A 24,036-nucleotide genomic window follows, 5' to 3' on the forward strand; every position below is an offset into this window, starting at 1 on the left:
TTGTTTGTTTTAAAAAGGGGAAAGAAACTACAAGGGGTCCTCAGGTTATGAACAGTTCCATTTCTACGGCAGTGACCTAACACGATTTTTGGTGTAGGCAGAAACACACCCTAGTCTGAGTCATTTACCTATCCTAGCACAGTTGTAAAATCATAATCTAGAACATAAAAAAACATAAAAAGCCACAGAAAAAGGAAAAGAACATAAATATACTGTACTGTACACTGTACTGTAGTAACAGACAAAATGACAAAAAACAAGTAAGCCGAAACACTCACATCTCAATTTTTTAAAGGTTTTATAAGAGTGAGTGTTGTAAACTCAAAACACCATATATTGAGACTGTAGTGACCCGAGGACCCCTTGCATTTATAAATAAACGTGTTATATGTTTATCTTGTGGGTTATTTGTGGGCCATTCTTTTTAGTTTGTCTGAGCCATGTCCTAGGACAGGCCTGCATCCTTTCCCCCTCTGTCTCTTGCAGCTCCTCTGTGACAGCGCCTGTCTCTCTGGGGTGTTCTGATGTGTCCCCCTCACCATAATGCCTTGTCTTAGCACAGGGCATTGCAATACATTGACAGTTTTAAAAAATGCAGTTTTTGAATAAAAAGTCTTTTATTTCTCTTAACTTTATTTAATCAAATTTTTTAATGCTGATATTCAAATATTTCTTTCTCCTTGTTTTTTTGTTTCTTTTCTTTTGCTTTTTGGAAGAGGGGAGAAGAGGAATAGTCCCAAACCAAGAAAACTAAAATCCATAAAATATAGTTGGATTATTTAACACCACACTTTTGTCATTTGCAACAATTCTCTTCACACCCAACAATTCCTTCACCCCCAGAGCTAAGGGCAGTAAACCTGATCCCTTTTCTCAGGCATAGTGAAGGAAGGCAACAGTAACAAATTGGCTAAATAGAATATTTAGTTTTATTTTAACTTTTCCAGAACATGATTCCCAACTTTACCAATGGAGAACTATATCCTGTTTGGGTTAATTTTTTTGAATTGCTAATTGAAATTTCTTAATATAGCTCCACTGGGTAAGGAATCACAGAAGAGGTCTGCAAGACCAGCATCTCCACTGAACAGCACAGTAGGGGCAGCTTCTCCTCAGGCACCAGATCCCAGAGTCACGGCTTCGCCTCATTCTCCCTCACTGCTACATTCCCGTCTCTGTCCAGATGCATCTGCTGTTCCTCCCTGTCTACAGTTTGATGTTGGGATATGATTGAGTAGCAGTGGAAAGTCATTTATGGCAATTTTTAGTAAACATCTTGGTTTTTTGAAATTAAAAATCATTCGATTATAAAATATTTTCATATTTATGATTTTGTATTTGTAAATTTGATTTGTATTAGCCATACTTTTTTTACATGAAATATAATTTTGTGACAAACACCAGATCCACTTCAGTACTGATGATCTTTTAAATCCCAGACATTTTATTATAATTTAGCAAAAGGCCACAAAATAAAATCTGCACTGAACCATGCATGTACAAAAAACATCTACTTTCCACACTTTTCCAGTTTGCAACTATAACAACATTAAATATAACACATCAAATACATTCCTTTTTTTCTTGGGGTCACCAAACATAAAACACTTGATGATTTGTGGTTACTGTTATTTAATATTTTTTGCATCTTCTCTTCCTTCATCTATGCAATGGGAATTTGTACTGATTAAATACAGAAAGGGATGAAAAGTGCCCAGTGTGTGCAAAGAGAGGTCCTCTATCTAAATAATAGACAGATAGATAGATGATAGACAATAGATAGAACTTCCCTATATGTGGAGTTCTGGAGTTTTTGGTTGTTTCTTTAGGTATGATCATTTAACATTTTACTTATGTCATTTTAAACTTATGTTATTTCCCCATGTATAACATGCACCCTTTTTTGAAAAAATTGGGGTCTAAAAACTGGGTGTGACTTATAAAGTGGTTATAGATTTTTCTACTTGCATTTCCCACCTTTTCTTGCTTGTTGTCTTTGTGCTCATCGTTTCGCACTTGTTACCAGACGAGGCAATATATGAAGACAGTGATACATCATCAGACACAGATGAGGACAAACTAATGGATAGGAGTTTTGACAGTGATGAGGAGTTGTATGAATTTTATGATGAGTAAAACTTGAGTCCAATAACTTTATGTAATACATTTTTTTTCCAAGTTTCAGGCCCCCAAATTAAGGTGCATCTTATACATGGGAGCGTCTTATACATGGGGAAATTCAGTATACTAGGAGCAAGTGCCCTGCCGTGAGTACTGATTTGTTAAACGTTTATATAAAGCTTAGCTTCTTTTAACCTGAAGCTTTTAAAGTTTGTTATAAAGGAAAAGTCAATTCTGGAAAACGTCAACCCTCATGCTATTGGTGATCAAATAACCTTGCTGAATTCTGGTGGAGACGCCTCACTAACGCACATGCAGTCTGGGCTTGGAGATCATGTGAACCTCAGCCCCAGAACGCAGGCACCTGTCCGCTCAGAGAGCAGCCAATCAGGAGAGCGCATTACCACCACACCCACCTGCCCACCGCCAATCTCGGGATTGGCGCCAATCTGTCTGCTTTTCTAGCAAGCTGAGCTACTATGAGTTAATTTTTCCTGGAAATCTCTGCAACCCTAATGGGTATGGAGTGTAACACTACAGGCTACTCCAAAACTGGTTTCATATTAACAAAACAACAAAATATAACTGAGTACATGCAATGGAATTGTATTCATCTTGTGTCACTTTTTAAAACGAGAATGTACTATATAATTTTTGGAGCACTGCCACATCATAATTATTCATTCTCTGCATGGTCTGTTCTCTACTTATAAAGTTCTTCTGAAGGGTTTAATTCTTGGCAGGTTTCAAAATTCCTCCATGTACTTTGTAGGATAGAAGGAATATTCACAAGGTATTGTTTTAAAATCTCAACACAGGCAATTTATGGTGTTGTGCCATTTAATGCATCAACTTAAAAATAGAACTCTAGTCTTCAGAATAAAATACTTTGAATGATTTGAATGTTATCAGGTTTATTTCATTTTGAGATAAATTTTAAATGCGAGCCTAGTTTAAATAGTATGGTCTTACATCCTTCTAACATACAAATGTAGATTGTATTTGTGTGTGTGTGTGTGTGTGTGTGTGTGTGTGTGTGTGTGTGTGTGTGAGGGGGGAGATGGAAGGAGAGATGGGCAGAAAGCATTAAAGATATTCAGAGAAATAATCCATTATAAGACAGTGAATTAGAGGTTTTGATTTTTGAGCCCATTTCTCAGATATAAAGTGGAGAGGATAGAGTTAATTGTTCTTTCTGGCTAATGCAAATCCTTTATACTTAAAAGGATATTTGATAGTATTCTGGACATTTTGGCAAAAAATACAATTTTCAGTGTGTTTTCATTCTTCTTATTTAACTGCATACCTCAATACATCTTTGTTAATAAATTTATTAAGATATAAATTATATACCATAAAATCACTGACTTAAAGTGTTCAAATCAATTTTTAAGTATATTAACCCAATTGTACAACAGTCACCATACTGTAATTTAAAACACTTTTTATCACCATTCCCCCAAATTTCTCCATACCCCCATTTCCTATTCCCCTGCTCCAGGGAACCCACTAATCTACTTTCTATAAGATTTGCTTATTTGTGGATATTTTACAATATGTATCTTTCGTGACTGGGTTCTTTCACTTGGCATAACAATAGTTTTAGATTATTTGGCCTCAATATTCTGCCTCTGAGGATAAAATCTTATACTTGCATTTTTTAATGAGTTTGGCATGAGGAAAAAAATTAGAAACTAGTTAGAGCAAAAGGGCTTTCCTCCACCAAATCTGCTAGTCCATTTTGTCAATGTTAAAATACCAGATTGTTCAGGCACAAGCTACAGAGCCGTGTGTGTTTAGGGGTCCCTAAATTGACACTGTCCTGGAGAATTTTGGGAAAAATAAACCCTGCTAGTTACAAACAGGACCCATCAAAAGAGGAGTGGGTTTAAGTTCGGATCAAACGTAGTTTAATAGTTTAACTTCCTCGCCTTGAACAACTGTTGATTGCGGAGTATTTGATAAAAATCCATATAAACCTCTGTTTGGTGCTTGTACAGGGGGCCCTAGAGAGCTAGACCCTTAGGAAAAGCGAATAGTAAGCTCACAGAGAAAGCTAATTTCCCTTCTGCCCTTTCACCCTCTTCTCGCTGGCAAGGTTGATCTTCATTGCAGTTTGCTCAAACATTTGGAAGTGAATTTAGAGCCCTCCCTCCAACTTATGATATTATAGCCAATAGGTGATGAGGTTTATTTGCATATTTCCAGTCACATAAGCAGCCATGGAGTGGAAAGTGTCACACTCGATTCCACTTCCTCCGAGGAAACCGGCTTCTTCTAAGCTGCCCGGCTCTTCCTTTTAAAAGGCGACTTGCCCCGCGCAGGACCGAGGCTCCAGCCCGCTCCGGCCTCCGGTTCCATCAGTGCGTCCGCGCTCGCGACCGTGCCCTTGTAGCTCCTGCGGAGGGACAAGCCCCGAGATGGAGAGAAAAGCGCTGCTTCTGGTGGCTCTGGGCGTGTGGCTCCAGAGTCTGACTGCCTCCCGAGGAGTGGTGGCCGCCGACAGTAAGTTTTGCGCGCAGACTCCCCTCCACCTGCAGACTCGGCTCAGGGGCCGCTCCTACGCATCGGGAGGATGGGAAGGAGGACATCAGAATGGGATGCGAATGCGCACCGGGTACTCCCAGAGCCCGAGAGCTGCCCGGGGAAGTCACCGGGCCGGGATCCGGGAGTGGCTGGGAGGGATTTCTCCTTCTGATCTCGCAGTTCCCGCTCTCCTGGGTTCCCGCGCTGTCCCCTCCGCTCCCGCTGAGGCCGTGTTCCAAGGCGCCCAGGCTCAGCCGAGACGGGAAGGGGGAGTGGGAGGGGCAGGACGAGGGAGGCGGGAGAAAGGGCCCAGATGGCTGTGACACGCAGTAACAGCTTGGCTTGGGGATGGAGGGGGGCGGGGCCCTGGAACGAAAGGCACGCGGGCCAAGGTGACCCTCTCTTGGCCGCGGCTACAGCTCAGTCTCAGCCTGTGGGAGCGCGGGCAGAAGAAAGTGGTCCGTCTGGAGAAGCCGGCCCAGGGCGGGGGGAAGGGTTTTCTACATCCCAGGACACTCTTCACTCTATGCGTCGAGGTGGGAGTAGGGATCGGGATCGCGCAACGCGAGGCCCGGGGACGCGGCATCATGCAAGCGTTCAGACCAAGAAGCTCTCCAGCGGCTACTCTCGCACGCTCGGCTTTTCTTAGCGTCCAGCAAATCGAGCGAAGGGGTGACTCTCCTGAAATCGCGGACTTGGCGATTGCCAGGTTTGCATCGGCTATCCTTACTGTCCTCTGAGCTGAGCCTCGTTTTGGGCGCCGCCGGTAGGCCGTGCTTGATCCCCAGTCACTGCCCGGGAGCCTTCCGCTGGTAAGGGTTAAGGCGTTGGAGGCCAGATGCGAATTTCTTTATTGCGACGGGGGTGCGCGTAGGGTTCTGGGAAGCAGCGCCCAGCCCCAGACTTGTGGATCACAGAGGCAGCCTGCTTAACTTGAACCTTGGTTCAGGTAACCTACAACAGCAACTGAAAAGGATGAACTATTCGGTCTTACTGAAGCCAACACAGAACTTGCTGCTGTTTTCCTTTAATGAAATAAAATACTTACAGAAAAAAAAGAAAAAAGGCAACTGAAGCAGATCATGAAGGGAGGCTGCGTTTTCCTCATCTTCCTGGTGGGATTGCAGCCACCGCGGTGTCGCCAGGTGGCATACTTTCAGTGGAAGTTGCGCCGTAGAGTCTAGTTTGTCTAGGACTTCTTTCTATTGCAGCTGAAAGTTTATTTCAGTACTGAAGTGTGTGAAAGAACATTTTTAATAGGTTAATAAAATGTAGATTGCATCAAAGCTAAATTGGATAAAAAGATGACAAGTATCTTCTCTCCCAAATCAGTTTGAGAACACTAGAGGTCAATTAGAAAGTCTTAAACATCTCGGGTGGTAACATGTTTCTCTTAACAGAGTTTAACACTATCCAAAAAGATAGTAGGAACAAACTCTGAATTCTTGTTTTAAAAAGTACACCATAGTGTAGTATTACTTTTACCATAAAACACACACAGATATGTGTCATCTAGAGTTTAAGTTTTTGCTAGGCTCCCTTAGAAGTTCAGGACCCTAAATTCCTGAGCTAATCAATGTCACCTCTCAAGGTTTATCTTTCTCAACTCTAAAAGACGAATCTGGACCAGACTCAAATTTCTCTTAGGACCCTCTAATTCTTACTCTTTGATTTAAATGAACACTTAAGTGATTAATGAATTAAACTGGGTTTTAACCAGCAGATGGTTTTCCTGGCTGTACATGTAACGAGGAATCTCATTTTTAAGTAGACTTGAAATTAGTCCCTCTCATCCTCCTCTCTCACTCTCTCATTCCACCCACCCCCTTTATATTATGCCTCTCCTGGCACAGCCACTTGCCCTCCCCCCCCCCTTTCTCCTCCAAATGAATTCATCTAAGAATGTTGCATTTTCAGAGTAGAAAGACACAGGCGAGGCAATGTTAAGCAGCACCTCCTCTGGGCTCGGACTTTACTTACTCATTCTAGAGTTAATTCTCAGAATATGAGGATAGGAGGCACTGCCCCATTTCGTTGTTCTGGGAGCCACCTTAGTCTCTGTGTGCCTCATCAGGAAACTTGAAAAACTAGGAGATGAGCATTTGGGTCTGTGCTCAGTAGCTGAAGTTCTTTTTCTTTCTTTTTTTGAAATATTTTTTTTATTAAAAAGTATTTTTTATTTATTGGTTTTTAGAGAGAAACATCAGTTTGTTGTTTCACTTACTTATGCATTTCTTGATTGATTCAATTTTTTTATCCTTTGGGGTATTTTTTTAAATTTAGAAATTAAATTTAATGGTGTGACATTGGTCCACAAGATCACAAAGGTTTCAGGTAAACATCTCCATAGAATTTGAACTGTTAATTGCGTTGTGTGCTCATCACCCAAAGTCATTTTCCATCACCGTATATTTTGTCCTCTTTACTCCCCTGCACCTGACACACTCCCTCTGGTAACCATTTCACTTTTGTCTATGCCAGGGGTCCCCAAACTACGACCCGCCGCATGTGGCCCCCTGAGGCCATTTATCCGGCCCCCGCTACACTTCCGGAAGGGGCACCTCTTTCATTGGTGGTCAGTGAGAGGAGCACATTGACCATCTCATTAGCCTAAAGCAGGCCCATAGTTCCCATTGAAATACTGGTCAGTTTATTGACTTAAATTTACTTGTTCTTTATTTTAAATATTGTATTTGTTCCCATTTTGTTTTTTTACTTTAAAATAAGATATGTGCAGTGTGCATAGGGATTTGTTCATAGTTTTTTTTTTATAGTCCGGCCCTCCAACGGTCTGAGGGACAGTGAACTGGCCCCCTGTGTAAAAAGTTTGGGGACCCCTGGTCTATGTCCAGATTGATTTTTGTGTGTGCCCTGTCCAGGGACCTTGGAGCTTTGTGTGCTCCTTTTAGTATTGGAATCACACTCTATAACCAACTGAGCTACTGGGCCGGGACTGAAGTTCTATTTGTCCAGTCATAGTGAATTTCCAGGCTAATATCTGAATTAAACATGTTGGATAATGACAGCAAAATAGCAGATACCACTTGGAATGCAGCAGAGCTGGATTGATTGATTAATAGCTGTATTAAAGGGTGGGAGTCAGGCACTGGGGAAGAGTTACAACGGAAAATGTTCATTTTCAGGCCGTGTATTTTTAGCTCAGCCCTCCTTTCTTGCTTTTATTTTTGGAAGAGAAATTGGGCTATACAGTTTTCTACCTCCATTTTTACAAACATATTTTTCCTATAGAAATGAAAAGCAAATCTGATTGTTACGTAAGTGAGGAGCATTGTCAGCATTGGAATATCTGAAAAGACCAATCAATTCAGTCAGATAACAATATTGATTTTCCCCCCTCACCAAAGTTTTTTTTTTTTTTTTTTTTAACAGAGACAGAAAGAGAGTCAGAGAGAGGGATAGACAGGGACAGACAGGAACAGAGAGATGAGAAGCATCAATCATTAGTTTTTCGTTGCGCGTTGCAACACTTTAATTGTTCATTGATTGCTTTCTCATACATGCCTTGACTGTGGGCCTTCAGCAGACCAAGTAACCCCTTGCTTGAGCCAGTGACCTTGGGCTCAAGCTGGTAAGCTTTTGCTCAAACCAGTTGAGTCCACGCTCAAGCTGGCGACCTCAGGGTCTCGAACCTGGGTCCTCTGCATCTCAGTCCGACGCTCTATCCACTGCGCCACCGCCCGGTCAGGCCAAAGATGTTTTTTGTTTTCACCAATTCAACTTGTTTTTTGGCATTCTATAGAAGCTGCCTTAATCAATAATTGGGATCATCAGTCTTAAGAGAGCAGTGAATTACTGTTGAGGTCCTTTAGGAGTGTGTGCGTGCGTATGTGTGTGAATGTGAGTGAGAGAGAGAAAGAGAAAGTAGAAACTTCAGAGCAAATTGCATTATAATTGCGCTCTTGTACCTCATGTCTTCTTATAAATGCCAGTTAAATTCATCTGATAACTGTGAGCTGCCTTTAGAATATCTTTTCTGGGATGCTCCATGCATTTCCTTTTCTAGCAATAATAATGTGCCCTCTCTAAATTTATCCTTAAAGTGCATTGACTTCTCAGCCTATTTTCACCTCTGTGAGTTATTATTCACATTAGATAAGTTCCTTGTCTTTACATACACACTTAAATTTTTAGCTATCTATTTAGGAAATTAGTAATAAAGATTACATAGTCACAAAATGTATTAATGTGTCATTTGTCCGGCACCCCAAAATTTCCCCTAAGTGTTTAATAAGGACATGTCTGATCGGGATTGGTTGGCTTGGTAATACTGATAATGATAAGCTGAATTCAAGATGGGGTTCTTTTTTTTTTTTTTTTTTTTTTTTGTATTTTTCTGAAGCTGGAAATGGGGAGAGACAGTCAGACAGACTCCCACATGCGCCCGACCGGGATCCACCCGGCACGCCCACCAGGGGCTCTGCCGCGACCAGAGCCACTCTAGCGCCTGGGGCAGAGGCCAAGGAGCCATCCCCAGTGCCCGGGCCATCTTTGCTCCAGTGGAGCCTTGGCTGTGGGAGGGGAAGAGAGAGACAGAGAGGAAGGAGGGGGGGTGGTGGAGAAGCAGATGGGCGCTTCTCCTGGCCAGGAATTGAACCCAGGTCCCCCGCGTGCCAGGCCGACGCTCTACCACTGAGCCAACCGGCCAGGGCCAAGATGGGGTTCTTATAAAGAAATATACCTTAGGTAACAACCCCCCTGCCCCTTTTTGTTACTTTTTTTAAGATGGCTTTTATTTCTAAGGGGACCTGGTAAAAGGTCCTTATCCTCTTAAAAGGATAAGTGCAGAGTCACTAATATCATTTAAGAAAGTAGTAAGTTCCTTAGTAACAATGAAGTCATATTAGTTCATCTGCCAGCCAGCTGCAATCCCATCGTATGCTGGACAACTACACATATCGACAGCTCACCATCAAGACCCACATTTCTCCCTATCTCTACGTGGCCTAAGTCTGTCACATGAGGGCTGATACAGGTTTATAAAGTGCATTTGTCTTTAGGATGCTGAGACATCCTTTAGGGATTACAAACACCTGTAGTGTGAAGATTCCTATCAGGACATCAGAGAGAAGGTAAGGCTTACATTTATGATTTCATCTATAGAACTGACATAGAATTGAGTGCATCCCTAGCATATACAGTGGTAGTGTTTTCCTGTCCAAGGCTTCATTATGTTTTCTGTTACTTAAAATGAAAAATAATTTCCTTAGAAAGTGAAATAAAGGTCTTCAAATACAAATTTGCTTGGGAATATATGAATTTCCTATTATTTTTCTTTGCAAGCTATATAGCCAACATTAAATCTTGGTTGTGGGAAATTGGAGCTCTCCGTGAGCTATACGATAAATGGACTGAATAGACGTGTGTGTGTGTGTGTGTGTGTGTGTGTGTGTGTTTAAATGTACAGAGCTAGTCTTAATAATTACAAAGAAAATTCTTAATGATTTCAAAATTACCAGCAACACCAGGGCCAGCATGTTGCATAATTCCAGAGAAAAAAAGACAAAAAATGAATGGGTCTTCTGGAGTTGTGCCAGGCAGGAGTCTCCAATATCAGTTTGGCAAATAGGTGGTGGGTGATATCTATCATCCAGGTTGTTCAGATTATTCCTGCTTTAAAAAGACCGCTTATTGAACATATTAAAATAAGACCATTAGAGGCCTTATCTGTGGTGGTGCAGTGGATAAAGTGTCAACCTGGAACACTGAGGTCAACAGTTTGAAACCCTGGGCTTGCCTGGTCATGGTACATATGGGAGTTGATGTTTCCTGCTCCTCCCCTCCCTTCTCTTCCTCTCTCTTCTCTCTAAAATGAATAATCTTAAAAAAAATGGCCCTGGCAGGTTGGGTCAGCAGTAGAGCGTTGGCCTGGCATGCGGGGGACCTGGGTTCGATTCCCGGCCAGGGCACATAGGAGAAGCGCCCATTTGCTTCTCCACCCACCCCTCCTTCCTCTCTGTCTCTCTCTTCCCCTCCCGCAGCCAAGGCTCCATTGGAGCAAAGATGGCCCGGGCGCTGGGGATGGCTCCTTGGCCTCTGCCCCAGGCACTAGAGTGGCTCTGGTCACAGCAGAGCAACGCCCCGGAGGGGCAGAGCATCGCCCCCTGGTGGGCAGAGCGTAGCCCCTGGTGGGCGTGCTGGGTGGATCCCAGTCGGGCAGATCCCGGTCGGGCGCATGTGGGAGTCTGTCTGACTGTCTCTCCCCGTTTCCAGCTTCAGAAAAATACAAAAAAATACAAAAAAAAAAAAAAAGACCATTAGATTAGAGAAAGACAAATACCCTTTGACCTCACTTATATGTGGAATCTAATGAACAAAATAAACTGAGTAACAAAATAGAAACAGAGGCAGAGTCACATGGAACAGATGGACCACTGTCAGAGGGGAGGGTGTTGGGGAATGGATGAAAGCAAATGAAGGGATTAAGCAAAAACAAAAACAACAACAACAAAATGTCACACACACATATATATACAACACATAGACACAGACAACAGTGTGGTGGGAGCCAGAGGGAAAGGAGGATTGGAGGAGAAGGTGGAGGTGAGCAAAGGAGGGAAAATAAGGCTGGAAAGAGACTCTGCTTGGGGCAGTGGGCGCACAATGCAGTGTGCAGCTGATGTTTTAGTGAGTTGCACACTTGAAACCTATGTGGCTTTGCAAACCAATGTCACCCCAATACATTCAATAAAATAAGTAAAAGAAATTACATGAACAAATTCTTCAACAGAAAATTTACAGCATTCCTTTTTCTCCTTGAACTGGTATTTCCACTCATTTCCCCCCATGAAATTTTATACTAATATAATACATATTAGGCTTAAAAGCATTTTCCTTATCATCTTACGATAATTATTTGCAACAATAAAAATGTACTCAATCAAAAAAAATAAGATTGTTAGAGAGGAGGCATGCGTTATTTGATGTGGAGAGATGTGGGAGAAGGAAACTAATTTAGTTTTAAAATTTTTAAAGCACTTTCTAACAATAAGAGAAATTCTTGAATATTGAAAGCAAAATCAGATTAAAAATCTACAATATACTCTCCACTGTCAGGTAAATAATAAGGTCTCCAGAGTGCTTTCTGGTAGGAAAGAAAAGGAAGACCTGCATCTTCATGTAAGATGAGAAGCAGAGTGGGTTCTTGATGGATGAGTGCATTCTAAGAATATTACTGTATGAAATGAGAAAAAAAAAGCTTTAAATATCAATCTCTTATTTTAATAAATTATCTTAGAATGTTTAGGTCCTAGAGATTGTGTGTGTGTGATCAACTTGTTACATATAATGAATCACTTGGCGAGAAGTCATCACAATATATTTTTAAAAGATTTTATTTATTGATTTTACAGAGAGGAGGAGAGGGGAAGTGAGAGGTATCAACTCATTGTTGCTTCACTTTAGTTGTTCATTGATCACTTGTTATATGTGCCTTGATCAGGCAAGCCCAGGGTTTCCAACAGATGACTTCAGTGTTCCAGGTCAATGCCCTATCCACTGTGCTACCACAGACCAGGCTAACCACAATATTGTTTAAGGAATTTTGAAAAATAATTGAAAAGGAAAATGTTGGCCAGTCCTTGGATAAATCTATGACAAATTTGGTTCAGATGCTTGTTTTTCTGTGTACGATATTATTCTTATTTTTATTTTTGGCCTCACTTTAGCAATGTCATTTATTTTTATTTTTTATTTTTATTTTTTGTGACAGTCAGAGAGAGACACAGATAGGGACAAACAGACAAGAAGGGAGAGAGATGAGAAGCATCAATTCCTCATTGTGGCACCTTAGTTGTTTATTGATTGCTTTCTCATATGTGCCTTGACCGGGGGTCTACAGCAGAATGAGTGACCCCTTGCTCGAGCCAGTGACCTTGGGTTCAAGCTGGTGAGCCTTGCTCAAACTAGATGAGACCGTGCTTAAGCTGGCGACCTCGGGGTTTCAAACCTGGGTCCTCTGTGTCCCAGTCTGACACTGTATCCACTGTGCCACCACCTGGTCAGGCAGCAGTGTTATTTAAAATGACAGATTTTCAGCTTTTGAGTTGTGTAACGAGAGTAAGTTTAAATGAAGAAATCATAAGTATTTCTAAGCAACCTCAGTTATTTATTTTCTGAAAGTTTTAAATAGTGAAATCTGAACTCTATAAGTTATTACCTTAAATAGACATTTTTTTTCCTTAAGTGAGAAGCTGGGAGGCAGAGAGACAGACTCCCACATGCATCCTGACTCCACCCGACAAACCCTCTATGGGGTAATGCTTTGCCCATCTGGGGCTGTTGCTCCGTTGCTTGGCAACTGAACTATTTTAGCGCCTGAGGCAAGGCCATGGAGCCATCCTCAGTGCCCAGGGCTAAGTTGCTCTAACCGAGCCATGGCTGCATGAGGGGAAGAGAGAAAGAGAGAGAGAGAGAGAGAGAGAGAGAGAGAGAAGGGAGAGGGGGAGGGGTGGAGTAGCAGATAATCACTTCTCCTGTGTGCCCTGAGCAGGAATCGAACCTGGGACATACACATGCTGGGCTGAGGCTCTACCACTGAGCCAACTGGCTAGGGCCATCAGGTTATTTTTGATTTGACAAGAAATTAAATATTTTCCCTTAATATGATTTCCTTTTGACTGTGTTTGCTTTGTATAACAGTCTGATTTTATCTGCAATACAGTTTACTTCAAGTGTTCAGTGTGATGTGATAGGTACTGTTTACAAATACTCTGAAGGTTTATCAACATTTAGATTTATTGTCCAGGAAAAAGAGGTTAAAGTTCTCTTTCTCTTTTTGGGATTAATGATGAAGGACCAAAGTGGATTCTTTCTAAAAACAGCTTTGTGGCAGTTTTTTAAGTTTTGACTTTGTGGAAGACTACAGGCATAAGTGGAAAAAGAAATATTTGGGGAAAGAGTTAACTGTGGCTCATACATAGCACAGGTATTTCTGAACAACCCACTAAATGATTTTTAAAACTATCCTAAACTGATGTGTTCTGCCCTGAGAGGGAACTATTCCATACAAAAGCTTCCTCATGTTGCCAACTTTTCTCATTGCTAATAACTTAAAGAACTATACTGGCAAAAAGGAAACAATCTTCCCTCAAACAAGTTTTATTGTATCCTATTGTGGGAAAACCTTCAGAGATTCAAGAAGCGTGAAATAACATGAAATAAGTGGAACTATTCAACTCGAGAGCCACGAGTCAATATTTTGAAACAGAATCAAGAGACCTGAGTTCCAGTCCCCACTCTCTTGCCTGTTATTAGCATCACGACCTTGGCCAGTTCGCATTTTGAGAGAAGATTGAATTAACTAAGAAATTTTAAATTGCAGTCATACACATACATCCTGACTGAAGGAGAGAATGGAAGAGAGGAGAGATTAATATTGCTTTACTCAGTTATGTTAAAGCCGTCTCTGTCAACTTTGATCACCTTGGAGAATCAGTCAGTCTCTTACAATCCATTTTCATTTTTTAAAAACTTTACAAACAAAAATAGTATCATGCTGGTTGCTTGTGAACCTAAAACATACTGACCTTTCCATCAAAAAAGATAACCTCCAATTCACCTTCTATCCATTTTTTCCTTTTCAGAAATTATAGGAGGAACAGATTTTACAGACATTGAAAGTAAATTTGCTCTAAGGACCCCTGAAGACACAGCTGAGGACACTTGCCACCTCATTCCTGGAGTAACAGAGACTGTGGCTAACTGCCACTTCAACCACAGCAGCAAAACCTTTGTGGTGATCCACGGTTGGACGGTAAGAGAAGCTCTTTAGGAAGGGGTGGGTCCTGCATCCTGACCTTTCCCTAGTTGCTGGGAACCCAATGATGGGTCTCCACATCCCATATTTCTCCTGCTTTCCAATGGTTTTGCTTTACAATTGAGTAAAGGTAATTCTGGCTCAAGCTGGGGATTGTGGAATATAAAGTCACAGACTCATAAGCACTTCCCATAGATAGTGCCGACCTTCATTTTACTTTGGTACCTAGTGGGTGCCCTTGAACCAGCGATTCCTGTGAGGTGGAAAATGAGGCTTTGTTCAATTACAGAGCAGAACGTAAGTTATCATTTTGGGGAGCTAGTGGAAACCTGCATGATCCTGGTTTATTCAGCACATCTCCTTAGGTCCTTTGTTTTGTTTTCTTTTTTGTATTTTTCTGAAGTTGGAAACGGGGAGGCAGTCAGACAGACTCCCTCATGCGCCCGACTGGGGTCCACCCAGCACGCCCACCAGGGGGCGATGCTCTGCCCATCTGGGGCATTGCTCTGTTGCAACCAGAGCCATTCTAGCACCTGAGGCAGAGGCCACAGAGCCATCCTCAGCGTCCGGGCCAACTTTGCTCCAATGGAGCCTTGGCTGCGGGAGGGGAAGAGAGAGACAGAGAGGAAGGAGAGGGGGAGGGGTGGAGAAGCAGATGGGCACTTCTCCTGTGTGCCCTGGCCGGGAATCGAACCCGGGACTCCTGCACGCCAGGCCGACACTCTACCACTGAGCCAACCGGCCAGGGCCTCCTTAGGTCCTTTCTTAAGGAAGACAACCTGTAACAGTGAAGAGAAGGCTGGAGTGGAGTGAGGAGGTGTTGGTTCCAGTCCTGGTTTTGCTGTTCTTCTGCTCTGTGATGTGGATCAAGCCTTTTCCCATCTTTGGGCCTCAATTTACTGAACCGTAAAACAAACAGGTTGGACTAGACATCCTTCCACTTCCAACATTCTTCACTTACAAAGTTTAGGAAGCTTTTCTAGAGACAAAAGAGGTCTAACCAGGAGACTGTCATGCAAGATGATTAGAAAAATAAAAACCTCAGTTAAACTTACTTTTAAAGAATATGAATAAAGTAGTTTTCTCTAAATATGCCAGATAGTCATTCTACATGGTGCAGTTCTTACTTAAATACTTCAATTTGTTCTTAATATTTTAAATCCCTAGTGAGAAGATTTCATTGTTTATTAAAAAGGACTTAAATAAAATGGATGGTTGAGAAAAATTGTCTTTCCATTATGTCAGAGTGGTAATAGGTACTCAGTTCTAATGAGATGAATAGCTAATGATTGACATATTTCTAGTCCCAACTGCTATTTGACAATTGCTAAAACTTTTATGGAGATGAAGGCAACTTCTAATAGAATTTACATGAATGTTCATTTTAATAAAAATAATATCTGTTTACTAGAGTTAATATAGTGAATTACATAGCTTTTGATAAATATACAGATACAAATTTCTAACATAATTCTTCTTTTTTTTTTTTGTATCTCAAAAGATTTAGATAGGAAAAAGAATCTTTGGTGGTTTTAGGCACATTTTGGTTGTATTTAGAACTTGGAATTTAATACTTTTCAAAAAAGTTGAAACTTAATAAATATTTATATGACAGGAATTGACTATCTTACACATCTTATCCCTGAAAGAATTTTATACTTTAGGAATTAAAAAAAACCATGTTTGGCCCTGGCTGGTGGCTCAGTGGATAGAGCGTCAGCCTGGCATGTGAATGTCCAGGGCTCAATTCCCAGTCAAGGAACATAGGAGAGGCAGCCATCTACTTTTCCTTCCCCTCTCTCTCCCCCTTCTCTCTCTCTTCTCCTGCAGCCAGTGGCTCGATTGGTTTGAGCATGGCCTGGGGAGCTGGGGATAGCGCTGTTGGAGTGCATCAGCCTCAGGTGCTAAAAATAGCTCAGTATTCGAGCATCAGCCCCAAACAAGGTTGCCAGTGGATCTGGGTTGGGGTGCATGCGGGATTCTGCCTTGCTATCTCCCCTCCTCTCACCTAAAAAAATGTCAAAAAACAAAAAAAAACCAAACATGTTTTTTTCTCATCCTGAGATGACACCACAAACCCAGTATCAGAGATGATCCTCATTTCTACCACTGGTTCTGCTGCCCACCATGCCCATCTGTGTTCTTTCCATCATGGTCCCGACATTTTGAGAGCCCGGGCTCAGGGGCTTGGTCATGGCTGGGGGGCTGGGTTTCACCGCATAGAGCTGCGTGGGCTGCACCATCCAACCATGCGATTGTGACCTCAGCTCATCTCCTCAGGTCCCTGGCTGGTTCAATTGTACTCCCAGGTACAGGTGGCAAAACGGGCTTCAGTTCAGCTGTGTGTCTGATGATGAAACATTTAAAAAATTGGTACTACCTGACCAGCGGTGGCGCAGTGGATAGATCATTGGTTTGGGATGCAGAAGACCCAGGTTTGAAACCCGGAGGTTGCCGGCTTGAGGGTGTGGGGGACTCACCAGGGTACTCACCAGCTTGAGCGTGGGGTTGCTGGCTTGAGCGTGGTATTATAGAAATGACCCCATGGTCGCCGGCTTCAGCCCAAAGGTCGCTGGCTTGAACAAGGGGTCACTCATTCTGCTATAAATACCCCCCCCCCCAGGTCAAGGCACATATGAGAAAGCAATCAATGAACAAGCAATCAACAAACAACTAAGATACTGCAAAGAAGAATTGATGCTTCTCATCTCTCTTCCTTCCTGTCTGTCTGTCTCTCTCTGACTGTCTCTGTAAAAAAAAAAAAAATTGGTACTGACTTAAGGGGCCTCAAAAGAAAAACATAGAACATTATACCTTCCCAGAGCTGCAGAAGGTGGGCACTTAACTTGGATTTTCCACCCTTTGGGGTCAGTTACAGTATATGTGTTAAAATTTTTTTTTTTTTTAATTTTTTTTTTTTTTTTTTTTTCACTTTTCTGAAGCTGGAAACGGGGAGAGACAGTCAGACAGACTCCCGCATGCGCCCGACCGGGATCCACCCGGCACGCCCACCATGGGGCGACGCTCTGCCCATCAGGGGGCGATGCTCTGCCCATCCTGGGCGTCGCCATATTGCGACCAGAGCCACTCTAGCGCTTGGGGCAGAGGCCACAGAGCCATCCCCAGCGCCCAGGCCATCTTTGCTCCAATGGAGCCTTGGCTGCGGGAGGGGAAGAGAGAGACAGAGAGGAAAGTGCGGCGGAGGGGTGGAGAAGCAAATGGGCGCCTCTCCTGTGTGCCCTGGACAGGAATCGAACCGGGTCCTCCGCACGCTAGGCCGACGCTCTACCGCTGAGCCAACCAGCCAGGGCTATGTGTTAAATTTTAAAAGGAATGATTAGTTTAGTTGATGGGAAGTTCATACCAGTATCAGTCACGGTAGGAGGAAGTTGGGTTATTGCTCTTTGACAGGTTGCCTCACTTGGAAACATCCATAATACAGAAAATCTTATAGTAAGGCCTTAGAGCAAACACAATTTGCTGCCTCATTTGAGGAAAACTGCTTGGCCACTCAAGGGTTGAGGACTAAGGAGAGGGAGGGGTTCTGCAGCTTTGTCACGGGAAACCCAAAGGAAGGCTTGGCGTGAATGTGCATGGGGCACATCTCAGAGGGCAGTTCCGGTGCAGCTGTGCTGGAGTGTTGCCACTTGCTTGGTTTTCACAGACCCGGGCTGCAAGCACAGGGTTCTCATGGTAATGTGGGGGGTCCTTGATCCTGGCTGAAAGGAGGAACAATTCACATTGCTTTCTGAAGGAATGACATCCTCCTTGAGAGGCAGCTGCACAGGGTGACCCTTCATCTCGAACAGAGAAGGGGGCCGGGACCAGTTGCTCAGGGTGCCGAATGAGGTGGGTATTCCCGCTGGTTCCTGCCAAGGCCCAGGCTGTGCTAGACTGGCGCAGACTCACTGAGACACTCTCAGAGATGTACTGAAGCTCCTAATGGGCAAACATCACTTTTGTACTTTTTCTTCTTTGTTTTCTCCTCAGGCTTAAAATAGCTATAGAGTTGGGATTTCATCACTGCAACTGGCTTTGAAACCAGAAGGGTCCCAAGAAGAAGTTTATGAGAGCACCCAAGTCTGACCCCTTTGTTCCGTAGGTGGCCTAGTAAGGTTACAGCAGTGCCTACGTTGGTCATAGAAGTAGTGAGTGGAAGATCTGGGGTTGGAACCAAGGTCTTCTGATTCTCAGGCCTGCTTTTTCATACCACAGAGCACAGCAATGCGGTGAAAAATTGTGCAGTTTGTTAGTTTCAGGAGTGAAGCAAGTGATCATATTTTGAAAGTGTGGTTTAGAAAACAGACCAAACAGAATGGAAGCATAAATCTGAAAAAAAACCCCCACCATATAACTCAAAGTTCTAAATGAAGTTTCTTGGTTTGGCAATTCAAGAGTCCTGTTTATTTCTATTCGAATGAACTTAGAAGAGGAAAGGTTTTACAAGCCTCCCTAAAAAGCTGCCTTACACACAGACTGTAGAATCTTGGTTGAGTACCTGGTGACTAACCTTTACTGTGGCTGTGTTTGACCTGCTCTCAGCCCCTAGGGAGGGTGGGTGGATTTGGGGATTTAAATCAGGTTGTTGTTATGTACGAGTTTATGGCAGGATGGTGTGTGATTTCATAACCCGCAGTTTATAAACGTGTTTCTATTATTTTCAAGTGTGCATCTTTGCACAGGTGTCCAATGTCTCCTCTCTGAAAATGTGAATGAAAATTCTACATAGAGAGAGTTAATTTGAGGACCCCATAGTTCTTTTGAGTTTGAGTTTTGGGGACTTTATTAACCAGAAGCAAAGGATTACTGTTGGCAGTCTGCTTATCTCCAGACAGGACAGGTCTAATAAATAGGGAAATGCGACCTTAAACCTCATTAATTTCCACACTGATAATAAATAATTTGAGAGTCTTGTGAAAAAGTCTGAGCTGAAGTTGATTATTTTCTTATGTATTAAGAAAGAGATTGCTAAGCAGATACCTTCTGTTAAGAGAAAATAGTATGTTTAAAACTTCTTTTTTTCCATCAGCACATCAAATGTTGTATGTAACCTTTTTATAAGGAAAAAAGCACACTTATAGGCCCCCAAATAATTCCATTGGGAAACATTCATTAGCCTAATTGATAGTATTTTTTTAAATTAATTTTACTAGGGTGACATCAATAAATCAGGGTACATATGTTCAAAGAAAACATGTCCAGGTTATCTTGTCAATTAATTATATTGCATTCCCATCACCCAATGTCAGATTGTCCTCTGTCACCCTCTATCTAGTTTTCTTTGTGCCCCTCCCCCTCCCCTTTTCCCCTCTCCCTTTCCCTCTCCCCCCCACCCCCGTAACTACCACACTCTTGTCAATGTCTCTTAGTCCCTTTTTTATGTCCCACCGACGTATGGAATAATGCAGTTCTTGTTTTTTTCTGATTTACTTATTTCACTTTGTATAATGTTATCAAGATCCCACCATTTTGTTGTAAATGATCAGATGTCATCATTTCTTATGGCTGAGTAGTATTCCATAGTGTATATGTGCCACATCTTCTTTATCCAGTCTTCTATTGAAGGGCTTTTTGGTTGTTTCCATGTCCTGGCCACTGTGAACAATGCTGCAATGAACATGGGGCTGCATGTGTCTTTATGTATCAATGTTTCTGAGTTTTTGGAGTATATACCCAGTAGAGGGATTGCTGGGTCATAAGGTAGTTAGTTCTATTTTCAGTTTTTTGAGGAACCACCATACTTTCTTCCATAATGGTTGTACTATTTTACATTCCCACCAACAGTGAATGAGGGTTCCTTTTTCTCCACAGCCTCTCCAACATTTGCTATTATCTATCTTGTTAATAATAGCTAATCTAACAGGTGTGAGGTGGTATCTCATTGCAGTTTTGATTTGCATTTCTCTAATAACTAATGAAGATGAGCATCTTTTCATATATCTGTTGGCCATTTGTATTTCTTCCTGGGAGAAGTGTCTGTTCATGTCCTCTTCCCATTTTTTTATTGGATTGTTTGTTTGTTTGTTGTTGAGTTTTATGAGTTCTTTGTATATTTTGGATATTAGGCCCTTATCTGAGCTGCTGTTTGAAAAGATCATTTCCCATCTAGTTGGCTGTCTGTTTATTTTGTTGTCAGTTTCTCTTGCTGAGCGAAAACTTCTTAGTCTGATGTAGTCCCATTCATTTATTTTTGCTTTCATTTCCGTTGCCTTTGGAGTCAAATTCATAAAATGCTCCTTAAGACCAAGGTCCGTGAGTTTAGAACCTATGTCTTCTTCTATGTACTTTATTGTTTCAGGTCTTATATTTAGGTCTTTGATCCATTTTGAATTAACTTTAGCACAAGGGACAAACTATAGTCAAGTTTCATTCTTTTGCATGTGGCTTTCCAGTTCTCCCAGCACCATTTGTTGAAGAGGCTTTCTTTTCTCCATTGTGTGTTGTTGGCCCCTTTATCAAAAATTATTTGACAATATATATGTGGTTTTATTTCTGGACTTTCTATTCTGTTCCATTGGTCTGAGTGTCTATTTTTCTGCCAATACCATGCTGTTTTGATTGTCATGGCTCTATAATATAGTTTGAAGTCAGGTATTATAATGCCCCCAGCTTCATTCTTTTTCTTTAAGATTGCTTTAGCTATTTGGGGTTTTTTATACTTCCATATAAATCTGATGATTTTTTGTTTCATTTCTTTAAAAAATGTCATTGGGATTTTGATGGGAATTGCATTAAATTTGTATATTGCTTTGGGTAATATGGCCACCTTGATTATATTTATTCTTCCTATCCAAACACAAGGAATATTTTTCCATCTCATTGTATCTTTTTTGATTTCCTTTAACAATGCTTTGTAGTTTTCATTATATAGATCCTTTACATTCTTTGTTATGTTTATTCCTAGGTATTTTATTTTTTTGTTGCAATCGTGAAGGGGATTATTTTTTTGAGTTTGTTCTCAAATGTTTCATTGTTGGCATATAGAAAGGTTATGGACTTTTGTATGTTAATTTTGTATCCTGCGACCTTACTGTATTGGCTTATTGTTTCTAGTAATCTTTTTGTAGATTCTTTGGGGTTTTTGATGTATAGGATCATGTCATCTGCAAAAAGTGATATCTTTACTTCTTCTTTTCCGATATGGATGCCTTTTATTTCTTTGTCTTGTCTGATTGCTCTGGCTAGAACCTCTAGCACCACATTAAATAAGAGTGGAGAGAGTGGACAACCCTGTCTTGTTCCTGATTTAAGGGGGAAAGCCTTCAGTTTAGTGCCATTTAATATGATGTTAGCTGATGGTTTATCATATATGGCCTTTATCATGTTGAGATATTTTCCTTCTATACCTATTTTGTTGAGAGTCTTAAACATAAAATTGTGTTGTATTTGATCAAATGACTTTTCTGCATCTATTGATAAGATCATGTGATTTTTGTTCTTTGTTTTGTTGATATGGTGTATTACGTTAACCGTTTTACATATGTTGAACCTTCCTTGAGATTCTGGGATGAATCCCACTTGATCGTGATGTATTATTTTTTTAATATGTTGTTGTATTCGATTTGCTAGTATTTTGTTTAGTATTTTAGCATCTGTATTCATTAGAGATATTGGTCTGTAGTTTTCTTTTTTTGTGCTGTCCTTGCCTGGTTTCGGTATGAGGGTTATGTTGACCTCATAAAATGTGTTTGGAAGTATTGCTTCTTCTTCAATTTTTTGGAAGACTTTGAGTAGAATAGGAACCAAGTCTTCTTTGAATGTTTGATAGAATTCACTAGTATAACCGTCTGGGCCTGGACTTTTATTTTTGGGGAGGTTTTTAATAGTTTTTTCTATTTCTTCCCTAATAATTGGTCTGTTTAGGCTTTCTGCTTCTTCTTGACTCAGTCTAGGAAGGTTGTATTGTTCTAGGAATTTATCCATTTCTCCTAGATTGTTGAATTTAGTGGCATAAAGTTTTTCATAGTATTCTACAATAATTCTTTGTATATCTACGGTGTCCATGGTGATTTCTCCTCTTTTATTTTGGATTTTGTTTATATGAGTCCTTTCTCTTTTTTCTTTGGTAAGTCCTGCCAAGGGTTTGTCAATTTTGTTGATCTTTTCAAAGAACCAGTTCCTTGTTCTATTAATTTTTTCTATAGTTTTTCTGTTCTCTATTTTATTTATTTCTGCTATGATTTTTATTATCTCCTTTCTTTGGCTAGTTTTGGGTTGTCATTGTTCTTCTTTTTCCAGTTCCTTAAGGTGTGAAGTTAAGTGGTTCACTTGGGCTTTCTCTTGTTTGTTCATATAGGCCTGAAGTGATATGAACTTCCCTCTTATTACTGCTTTTGCTGCATCCCATAGATTCTGATATGTCATATTGTCATTTTCATTTGTCTATATATATCTTTTGATCTCTGCACTTATTTCTTCTTTGACCCATTCATTTTTTAAAAGTATGTTGTTTAGTTTCCAAATTTTTGAGGGTTTTCTTATTATTTCCCTTTTTTTCCCTCACTCCTCTCCTCTCCCCTCCTTCTTAAGAAAATCTTGTGGTGAACTGTGAATTATATTGTGCTAAATAGAACAAAAACTACCTATAATGGAGGACCTGAGTTGGAGAGAAGTGATAAAGGGGCAAAAATGGGGTATGGACCCACAAAATGCAAAAAAGGAAAAAATTTGGGTCAAGAATAAAATGATTTGCTTTTAGGTGATGGTTAACTAAGAGATATAATGAGAGGAATAAGAGGGAAACAGGAAAAATGGAAAAAAATATTTAAAAATTACTATTGTATTTAGTGGAGCAAAAACTAGATAAAATGGAGAGCCAGGGTTGGGAGCACTGCTAGTGAGTTAAAAAAGTGAAGTAACAAACCCCAAAGCTCCACAAAGAAAAATTTTAGTCCTAAATAAAATAATTTGTTTGTGATTGAGGATTGAATGAGAGGAAAAGTAAAAAAGAAAAGAAGAAACTAATATAGAGGGAGAAAAAAAGAAAGAGGAAAACACAAAAAGAAGAAAAAAGAAAAAAGAACAAAAGGAGAGAGAGAGAGAGAGAGTTAAGGGTTTTGGAGTGCAACCCTCATAGAGAGAAAGGAAGAGGAAAAGAATGATAATGGGAGATGTAACACTTATGGGTAGTGTAGTTCAAGGAGAGGAGAGAGTAAGACTGGCAGAGAATTAAACAGCCAAATTGGAAGAGGAAGAAAATAAGACAAGAAAATAAGAGAAACAAACAAACAAATATAATAAAATGAGATAGGTTATAAAGTCTGCGGATTATTCTTGATTTTGAAAGGTTATCTTCTTGCTCTTTCTTTTCTCTCCCTCTTCCTGGTCAGTGACTCTGTACCCCAGGTTCTGCCCCTGTGGCATGCTTAGGTAGAGGTTTGCAGTTGATAAGTCTCTACGGCGATGTCATATATTGGGCTTCAGTCTCTTTGGCAGTCGAAGCTCATTAGCATTTGCAGGCTCCGACAATGAGAGAGTCCGTTTTCCCAGAGCCTCTCTCCTAGTCTTTCCTTCCTGAATTAGCAGCCTGATGATCCAGCTATGGGGTTGCTGCTACCTCTGCCTTTGTGTTTAGTGTGGAACTTCTGGAGGCTCCAAGGATAGATTTTTCTGTC

The 24,036-nt window shown here is 41.1% G+C and overlaps 1 protein-coding gene across 2 annotated transcripts in view; it reads left to right on the forward strand.

Annotated features, from left to right (window-relative positions):
- The first annotated feature begins 4,311 nt into the window (after nt 1-4,311).
- The window catches only part of LPL (lipoprotein lipase), a 34,770-nt gene continuing 15,045 nt past the window's right edge, over nt 4,312-24,036 (forward strand). Inside the window, exons 1-2 of one of the 2 annotated variants that reach the window (XM_066350981.1) lie at nt 4,312-4,626; nt 14,250-14,419. In XM_066350981.1, the coding sequence (XP_066207078.1) occupies nt 4,542-4,626; nt 14,250-14,419 (255 nt within the window). In that variant the 5' untranslated portion in view covers nt 4,312-4,541. The remainder of the gene's footprint in view (nt 4,627-14,249; nt 14,420-24,036) is intronic. The other variant, XM_066350989.1, reaches the window with a different exon arrangement.

The sequence above is a fragment of the Saccopteryx leptura genome, chromosome 1 (assembly GCF_036850995.1).
Source record: "Saccopteryx leptura isolate mSacLep1 chromosome 1, mSacLep1_pri_phased_curated, whole genome shotgun sequence".
Lineage (NCBI taxonomy): Eukaryota > Metazoa > Chordata > Mammalia > Chiroptera > Emballonuridae > Saccopteryx > Saccopteryx leptura.